Below are 10,000 nucleotides of genomic sequence, written 5' to 3'. Positions count from 1 at the left end.
GAGGTTAGGGTTAGGGTTAGGGTTAGGATTAGAAATTAGGTTAGGGTTAGGGTTAGTGTTAGGGTTAGGATTAGAAATTAGGTTAGGGTTAGGGTTAGTGTTAGGAGTAGAGATAAGGTTAAGGTTAGGGTTAGGGATAGGGATAGGGTTAGGGTTAGGAGTAGAAATGAGGTTAGGGTTATGGTTAGGGTTAGGGTTAGGAGTAGAAATGAGGTTAGGGTTAGGGTTAGGGTTAGGGTTAGGACTAAAAATGAGGTCAGGGTTAGGGTTAGGGTTAGGGTTAGAATTAGAAATTAGGTTAGGGTTAGGGTTAGGGTTAGTGTTAGGTTTAGGGTTAGGGTTAGGGTTAGGGTTAGGAGTAGAGATGAGTTTAGGGTTAGGGTTAGGATTATGGTTAGGAGTAGAAATGAGGTTAGGGTTAGGGTTTGGGGTAGAAATGAGGTTAAGTTTAGGGTTAGGAGTAGAAATGAGGTTAGGGTTAGGATTAGGGTTAGGGATAGGGATAGGGCTAGGGTTAGGGTTAAGAGTAGAAATGAGGTTAGGGTTAGGGTTAGGGTTAGGGATAGGGTTAGGGTTAGGGTTAGGGTTAGGGTTAGTTTTAGGGATAGGGATAGGGTTAGCTTTCGCGTTGCGAGTAAAAATTAGGTTAGGGTTAGGAGTAGAAATGAGGTTAGGGTTAGGGTTAAGGTTAGGCTTAGGGTTAGGGATAGGAATAGGGTTAGGGTTAGGGTTAGGGTTAAGGTTAGGGTTAGGAGTAGAAATGAGGTTAGGGTTATGGTTAGGAGTAGAAATGAGGTTAGGGTTAGGCTTAGGGTTAGGGATAGGAATAGGGTTAGGGTTAGGGTTAGGGCTAGGGTTAGGGTTAAGAGTAGAAATGAGGTTAGGGTTAGGGTTAGGGTTAGGGATAGGGTTAGGGTTAGGGTTAGGGTTAGGGTTATGGATAGGGATAGGGTTAGCTTTCGCCTTGCGAGTAAAAATTAGGTTAGGGTTAGGAGTAGAAATGAGGTTAGGGTTAGGGTTAAGAGTCGAAATGAGGTTAGGGTTAGGGTTAGGGTTAGGGTTAGGGTTAGGGATAGGGTTAGAGTTAAGGTTAAGGTTAGGTTTAGGGTTAGGGTTAGGAGTAGAAATGATGTTAGGGTTAGGGTTAGGGACAGGGATAGGGTTAGGGTTAGGGTTAGGGTTAGGAGTAGAAATGAGGTTAGGGTTAGTGTTAGGGTTCGGTTTAGGACTAAAAATGAGGTTAGGGTTAGGGTTAGGGTTAGGATTAGGATTAGAAATTAGGTTAGGGTTAGGGTTAGGGATAGGGATAGGGTTAGGGTTAGGAGTAGAAATGAGGTTAGGGTTAGGGTTAGGGTTAGGGTTAGGAGTAGAAATGAGGTTAGGGTTAGGGTTAGGGTTAGGCTTAGGGTTAGGGTTAGGGTTAGGAGTAGAAATGAGGTTAAGGTTAGGGTTAGGGATAGGGATAGGGTTAGGGTTAGGAGTAGAAATGAGGTTAGGGTTAGGGTTAGGGTTAGGGTTAGGAGTAGAAATGAGGTTAGGGTTAGGGTTAGGGTTAGTGTAAGGGTTAGGGATAGGGTTAGGGTTAGGGTTAGGGTTAGGGTTAGGAGTAGAGATGAGGTTAGGGTTAGGGTTAGGATTAGGGTTAGGAGTAGAAATGAGGTTAGGGTTAGGGTTAGGGGTAGAAATGAGGTTAAGGTTAGGGTTAGGAGTAGAAATGAGGTTAGGGTTAGGGATAGGGATAGGGTTAGGGTTAGGGTTAGGGTTAGGTTTAGGGTTAGGGAAGTTTATAGCTAGATTTACAATGACTGCTTAGTCTGTATTGCACTGGCCTATAGTATACCCTCCCTTCTATTTAAATAAATCAAGGAGTATGTATACATTGTGTTTGTCCTTTTCTTTGTGTCTGAACATCCACACACACACACACACACACACACACACACACACACACACATATATATATATATAAACTTACTATAATAAATAATGACATAATATTTCATACCAAAAGTGCTGATGGAAAAGGAAAAAGTGCTTAAATCCATCCTAGACACACTGTAAAACACACAAAATCTCTTATAAGTGCTAATTTTCAAAGTGCTAAAATACACCAAATACACACGTGATAATGAAAAGGAGAAAGAGTAATCTCTTTCTCTATATAGTATAATAAAATAATAAATCATCACATACATTCTGATATAAAAAGTGCTGATGTAAAGGGAGTATAAATAAATAAGGTGTATCACCTCTATAAATTAACACATATATACATTTACATACACATATACAACAATTGAAACCCACAATCACTCACACTGACACGTGATCTGTTAAAATCTTTTATTTAGCCCTGTGGGTTCGATGGTTCGTAATAAATGTATCCATCTCCTTTCATTTGCTCTCCACTGCTCAACGGTCCATAAACTGTTTGATTGCAGTCCCGATATGCTGAGGTGAGTGATGGAGTGCTCTTGGAAGTGTGTGACTATGTGTGTTTGTAGTTGACCTTTTTTAATGTTGTACAGGTGCTGTTTCAATCGTGTTTCTATGGTGTGTGCTGTTTCCCCTATGTAGTGTTTGTGACAAAGTGTGCATGTGATAATATAAATGACGTTGGTGGATGTTAAAGTGAATGAGTCTAAAATAGGGGATGAGGTGCGACTGTGGGGATTACTAATGTACTTTCTCTGTCTAAAGTGAGTGGTATGAGGGTGAAGGGGTTGTGTCAATGTCCTGCTGAATCTTGAGTGAACCAAAATGTTTAGTAGATTTTTATTTTTACGGTAAGCTGAAATGATCTTGTATGATTGTAGAGGTGCAAAGGTTTGTTGGCTGGTGACAAAGTTGTGTTTGAGAGTCTGATGTAAGATTTTTGTTCTATGTGAAAATGTGGTTACTAAGGGAATCAAGATGCTAGGTTGGGTCGGGGGAACCAAAGGGGGGGAAAGAGAGTGGGGAATAGGAGTAGGGTTAAGGTTAGGGGGGGAAAGAGAGTGGGGAATAGGAGTAGGGTTAAGGTTAGGGGGGGAAAGAGAGTGGGGAATAGAAGTAGAGTTAAGGTTGGAGGGAGAAAGAGAGTGGGGAATAGAAGTGTAGGCTGGGTTGAGGCCAGTGTTAAGATTAGGATCAGGGCATGGGTTGGGGTAGGGGTTAGGGTTAGGGTTGTGGTTAGGGTTGGGGTTAGAGTTGGGGTTAGGGTCAGGGTTATTGTTAGGGTTAAGGTTAGGGTTAGGGTTAGGGTTAAGGATAGGGTTAAGGTAAGGGTTGGGGTTAGGATCAGAAGGGTTAGGATTAGAATCAGGGCCTAGGTTGGGGTTGGGGTTAAGGTTAGGGTTAGAGTTAAGGTTAGGGTTAGGGTTAGGGTTAAAGTTAGGGTTAAGGTTAGGGTTAAGGTTAGGGTTAAGGTTAGGATTAAGGTTAGGGTCAGGGTTGAGAATAGGGTTAAGGTAAGGGTTAGGGTTAGGATCAGAAGGGTTAGGGTTAGGATCAGGGCCTAGGTTGGGGTTGGGGTTAAGGTTATGGTTATGGTTATGGTTAGGGTTGTGGTTAGGGTTAGGGTTAGGGTTGGGGTTAGGGATAGGGATAGGGTTAGGGTCAGGGTTGATGTTAGGGTCAAGGTTAGGGTCAGGGTTAGGGATAGGGTTAAAGTTAGGGTTGGGGGCATGGTTAGAGTTAGGGTTAAGGTCAGGGTTGGTGTCAAGGTCGGTGTGTGTTGTGTATGAATGAAGTCGGTTAATGTGTGTGTGTGTTTGTGCATGGTGGTCTGTCCGGATGGGAGAGAGGGCAGCCAATGTGCTGGTCTTGATTGTACGGAGGAAGCGTTTGGAATATCCTCTCTGTCTAAGTGCTTTAAATAAGGTTTGAATGGCTTCGTGCAAATGTGTCTGGGTGGAGGATATTCTATAGTAGCGTATGATTTGTGATTTTACTATGCCTTTGAATGTATGTTTTGGGTGGTAGCTGTGTTTATGTAATAGTGCATGTGTGTCTGTCGGTTTGAAGTAGACCTTAGTCAATAATGTTTTCTGTGTTGAATTGATCTGATTAAAATAAACTGTGGTGTCCAGGAAATTAATTTCTTGTGGGTGTATGCTGTGTTTGAGTTTTATAGACGAATGGTGCGAGTTTAAAATGTTTATGAACTCTGTGAATAAATCTATATGGTGTGGCCATGCTCCTATAATGTCATCTAGAAATCTGTAATAGAAACTGGGTTGGTGGGGGCATTTGGCCAGTGCCTCTCTCTCCCATTCGGACATGTATAAGTTGGCGTATGAGGGTGCATATCGTTGGCCCATGGCTGTTCCCTCTACCTGTAAATATTGTTTATCGTCAAAAGTGAAATTATTGCCTGTAAGACTAATCTCCAATAGTTGTAAGAGTTCAGTGTCGGGTCTATTCTTATCTGGGTGTTTATGAAAGATATTCCTAATTGCATTTATTCCTGTGTGTGTATTTATGTTGGTGTATAAACTATCGATATCTATAGTGAATATGTAAGCCTGGGAGGGAACAACCATGGGTTGGATTTTGTGTAAGAAGTCGTAGGTGTCTTTCAGGTAGCTGGGGTGCTTGGTGGAGAGAGGGTTAAGATGATGGTCTATGTATTGTGTAATGTGGTATGATTCGCTGTTGCAGTCTGAAACTATCGGTCTACCAGGAGGAACTTCAAAGGGAATAGTCCAAGTCTCAGGTTCCTTGTGAATTTTCGGAAGTAGGTAAAATTGTCTGGGTCTGGGGTCGTCCGGTCCGAATAAAAAGTCTCGCTGTTTTCTTGTAATGTATTTCTTTTCGTACGTGGTCTGTCTGACTTGTCGTAGTTGTGTCTTCACGGACATTGTGAGTGGTGGTGAGTCAAAAACCTTTTCTACCAAGTTCTGTCCTGACTTTCGGTGTATGTAGTTGAATCCTAGACTGTGTGTGAAGGTTGATGAACCATGACGAGCAGAGGCATCACAACGGTGTCAAACTCCACATCCAACTACACTGTGTGAGAGGAACACAGTTGAGTGGAACAGCATGGAGGGAGGGACAGAGGCAGGTAGCAGTCAATGGTGTTGATGTAACTCCCAGGCCAAATCACTGTAGCCAGAAAGACAGGTAAAAGGGAGGCAACTCATGTAAACTCAAGTCTAAAACACAATCAAACAAAACTAAAACAATTCTTTCTCACTGTAACTTGTTTTGGTGAAAGCAACAACTTCTTCCAAGGCTGTTGTAGGGGCTGATTGATTGGCAATGAGATTCAGCTGGGCTCCATCCAGGGCTGGCTGGAGGGGCGTGGCAGTGGGGGTGGGGTTGTGAGGCGGGAGGGGTGTCATAATTCAAACCCTCCTGGGGAGCTCAGAGGGTTGACAGGGAGTTCATGGTCTCACATTTTTGGGAAGATGTCTGAAACCTCAGTGGCCATGTGGTTAAGACCTGTGTGAAGTCTCCAAGGTCTGAAACTAACTTGAACTAAAATCTTACATTTTCTACTTCCTAACAATCTTTTGTGGCAGAATTGAACAGCTGTGGGACAATTAAACACAATGAAAACACTGCTTTATCTTCAATTAAATTCACTTTTCTGAGAGTAACGTAAAACACGTTTCCTGAGAGCATGTGTGGTGCACTTCATAAGTCCTTGTCACTTGGTACAGATCTTCTCTGAAATGATGGTTGAAATCCCACCTGACCTAAAAGTTAGAGTAACTTTACAATCTGTCCAGACAGTATACTGCTAAAACAGTGGGCAAACATGAGTCAAACAAGCTCTGGAATATCTCAAAGGGTTGAAGTGTGTGTGTGTGTGTCAGCAAAGTGCAGGCCAGTAAAGTGATGTATTACTGAGTTTATCAAGCTTTGAATATGGGAGAGAAAAAATACAGACGTTTGGAGATGGCACCATGAACATACACGGACCATTTTGTCAAGGCTAAGGCGACATCTCGATTTAGCATTATGGCAAATGCATGGTCTTATTCCAACTTCTCACTCCTGTTTCTGTGTACCAACCACCCATGGATGTAAAAACAAGATTAAGCCTTTTTTTTAAGGCTTGAGGATCCATGCTGCAGAGAGCAGAAGTGCACACTTCAGGAAAAAGGGTCCAGATTTGGGATGCAAACCATGGCTAAAGTGACTGATTTCCATATCAAATCATTCCTGGGTAAATGTTAGGTGACATCCTTTATTTGTTCAAAAAGCAGCAAGAAGTGGCATTCGTTCCTTGGTTTCTGTTTTTTAGCTGGCTATAATGTTGAACAATCTGTGAGCAGCCTACAGTGTCTTGTGAATTTATGTAGCATTTCAGTTTGCAATTGGAAGTTATTACATTTGTTGAGTTACTTTGCAGCTATCTTCATAAAATTGTCAGCAACTACTCAGATAAGTTAGTGAACAGGGTTAGTGCCGACTAACATGGGAGGAATGTAAAATGTCAACAACCTCTTAAATCACACCCATCAAAAACAGCATTTGAGGCAGCATAGCAGGGCTAGATTTTTACAGAAAGAGTACTGGAAAATGACAGAAACAGAAGACAGAAGACATGTTAGGGTGAATCTATTTTAATCTGGTGAAGCCAAAACTCAAACCAAAGACTGGAAATCACGATTTGCAGAACTAAAAGCACTCACCAGATGCATACAAACCACCTCAAAAGGAGCGAGATGTAAAATGCACATGCTTTCAGCAAGGAGTCCATCAGCAAAGCACCAGCTGGGGGTGTGTCCCAGTCCTTTCATACTGGCCCTGCCAGTGAAGCCCATTGGCTGAAGGTGAGAGTGGATGGATTGATTGGGTTAGAGGGATGTCAATCTAACTATAGGTTCATGCACACTAAACACACACACAGGTGCATGTGTGTGCATGGGACCTCACACTGCCCAGACCATTGCCCTCCCAAGCCACATCCTACCGGTGTTGAAAGCTGCTGCTGTGTTCACATCTACAATGACAGCCTACTATGTACTGGACTCCTATGGTTCTTTGCAATATCGCTTTAAGATCATCTTTGAGATTCAGTTTCAGAAAAGCTTTAATGTCACCCACTTGGGAAATTGGTCTTGTTATTATAAAATATATGACACATTACAGACCAAGAGGGATTGTTGCATTTGATCAGATTCATCTGGATAGGTCTGGAACAAGGTCTGGCTTCATGGGGAATAAAGATCAAAAAACAAGGCACAATTGTCTCTGAATGTTACACATCTCTACCTATGGCATGACATTGCTGTAGAGAACTTTCTTCTACCTGGTCAGTGTTGTCTAAACTCAACCAATGGATTTTATGTGTTTGACATTCAAGAAAAATGATACAGGTGTGTAAGTGATAATGAAACTATTCATTAGCATGTGTGTTTGCCATCCTCCATTGCTCCAGATCTATCCAGATGAATCTGATGTAATTCAACAATCACCAGGATAGAAACAGTTAGTTAGTTAGTTAACTGTTTCTATCCTGGTGATTGTTGCAGTAGGTCGGATTCATCTGAATAGGTCTTAAACAACAAGATGGCTGACTACCCACAAAGCCATTCCCCAATCGAGGAAATTAAAGTCAGGTGTGTTGGTTATAAATTAAACTGTTATTAAATTAAACTGAATACTTATGTACTTGACATATTTCTGTATTTCAAAATGTTTAAAAAAAGTGTTTCCGCTTTGTCATTATAGGGTATTGTGTGAGGATTGATGGCAAAAACAAATAAACGTAATCAATTTTATCCACCAGGTTATTTTATTTATTTACACATGATTCTATCTTTTCACATGGTCATTTCCAGTCCATTATGGTATATTGTGTATTATTTCTGGTGTACATGCAAACAAGACATGCCTCTCTGACATGTGGAGAGTCAACATGAGGTCACACGGATCTTTGTTTCACAAACACTTTGTTTATATGGACATCATCATCATCATCATCATCATCATCATTGTAGTAAATGAAGGAACTTGACTCCAGGGTTAGTTCAGGCTAGTAGACTAGTGCTGCCTTTATCAGAATGAGAAGGAGGAGGCAGAAGGTGAGAGTTACTGTCATTACTACCAAAACACAGAGGCACTTGGGGGGAAATGAGGTTTGTGAGTTGTGGTTGGTCCATGGGAGAATAGAAGAGGGAAATAAACTATACATGTTAACATAAAGCATGATGGCCTACAGTACCAACTAGAAGAAGACTGAACTGTAAAGGAATGTAACAATCAATATAAAACAACAGAGGCTTGAATGTTACAAGTACAGGAAATTATCAATACAATTAAACAGTTAAATGTGTCTCCCCTCATCCTCTCTGACCACACACACAGACACACACACAGGAGAAGTACCTGTAGTCTATTTCACTATCAGATGCATTTTTTAATAATATATATATATATATATTGTGGCGCCCGCCCCGTGCCTAAGCCCATGCGTGAGTGTGGGACGGTGGTAAATGGAGTATATATCTCGCCTCGCTTTGTCTCTGCTGTTTCTGCTGTCCCTCTCTTGCCCCGTGTTGTCTTTGGCAGGACCATGTATGGAGTTCCTGCGCCCCAAGTGGCCACAGCTGCAACCAGTGGAGATAATCACCGTATGCCCATACATGGAGTTCCTGCTCATCAAGGCACAGCTGAAGGGCATCAGCAGGAGCAGCAGAGACCCTACAAAAGGAGCCAACAGAGCACCCAGTGTGGGAAAAGTAGCTATGGCGAAACACGGAGAGTTGATGTGAGTTGATGTGAGTTGATGTGAGTTGATGTGAGTTGATGTGAGTTGATGTGAGTTGATGTGAGTCTCTCTTCGCCTGTCTGACTACCCCGACCTGGAACGTAAGAGGACCACCCACCGTGTACCGAACCCCCTGCTATCTTCCCGACGACGGATCTCCTGCGAGGCCCTTGAACGACACGACGCCTTCTCACCCCCACCCTATCATTTCCCTCTCCCCGCTAATCAAATAAATATTTTTGATTGTAATTCTGGTGTGGACCTCTCTGCTTACACTGTGTTTGGGTCCGTGACACGCCCGCACACCCCGGCGGCTGTCACAATATATATATACAGTAAGAAATAATATAACTACACACTGGGAGAGAGAACATCTGTACATCTCAGTGAAAACACACCACTATCCAACTGCATCATGTTCTGATCTGTCATCTTTGAGCCTTTGGTGTTCAGTGTGATCTCCCTGAGACTAGTTTACACAGGGTCACTGAACAGTCCACATACAGAAGCCAAAACCCTGGGTAGAGGGGCTCAGTGAATGTGGAGTGGAATGTGTGCAGGAGGGTCCGTGTGTCAGAGGAGACGCTGTAGAAGGACAGAGTGCCGGCCGGCCAGTCCAGATACACTCCTACTCTGTGGGAGCCAGAGGAGGGGACAGGTATGTCAGTGTCCTTATTATTGTGCGAGGCAGAGTAACTGTTACCAGAGCAGAACAGACTCCAGGACTTGTCATTGTATCCCAACCTACAGTCATAACCCCCTCCTCTCCTGCTGATTCCTTTATATGTCACTCCTATAACAGCCCCTTCCCCACTCCTCTCTACCTCCCAGTAACAGCGCCCAGTCAGACCCTCTCTACACAGCACCTGTGACCAGACCTCAAATCTCTCTGGGTGATAACGATACGGCTGCTCCTCTCTCTCCTGTGTCACCTGTCTGTTCTCCTCTGACAGAGAGAGGCGCCTGTGTGCTGTGTTTGGGTCCAGTGTGAGCTCACAGGCATCTGATTGAGAGGCCAAAAATAATCATCAAATTAATACATTTGAATAACTTGTTATGGTAACATTCTTTTTTTCACAAAATATTACTTATTAATTTAAAATGTTTTACAAGGGATACAACTAATTCACATTTACTAATATTTTAGATTTACATATGAATACAATACTGGTGCTCTGTTTGAACTCTGCTGTATCCTGGTTCTTGAGTAATATCACAGTCCTATTCTCTACAGCGGTGGTGGCTTACATTTGATCAGCCCAGGTTTGAGCCTGCACTCTCCACCATGGTCCACAC

The 10,000-nt window shown here is 42.7% G+C and overlaps 2 protein-coding genes across 9 annotated transcripts in view; one reads left to right on the top strand and one right to left on the bottom strand.

The window, feature by feature from the left end:
- LOC310823880 (uncharacterized protein) overlaps positions 1-10,000 on the top strand; it is a 417,085-nt gene that overhangs the window by 230,863 nt on the left and 176,222 nt on the right. The gene's annotated exons all lie outside the window — the stretch shown is intronic.
- Positions 8,930-10,000, bottom strand: part of LOC310823636 (tripartite motif-containing protein 16-like) — a gene marked incomplete at its 5' end in the record, with an annotated part of 3,461 nt that continues 2,390 nt past the window's right edge. The window contains 2 exons of the mRNA XM_083696519.1: positions 8,930-9,707; positions 9,953-9,999. Of these exons, the coding sequence (XP_083552645.1) occupies positions 9,154-9,707; positions 9,953-9,999 (601 nt within the window). The 3' untranslated portion in view covers positions 8,930-9,153. The remainder of the gene's footprint in view (positions 9,708-9,952; position 10,000) is intronic.

The sequence above is a fragment of the Argentina silus genome, assembly GCF_951799395.1.
Source record: "Argentina silus genome assembly, chromosome: Y".
Lineage (NCBI taxonomy): Eukaryota > Metazoa > Chordata > Actinopteri > Argentiniformes > Argentinidae > Argentina > Argentina silus.
This window is presented reverse-complemented; position numbering and strand designations above follow the sequence as displayed.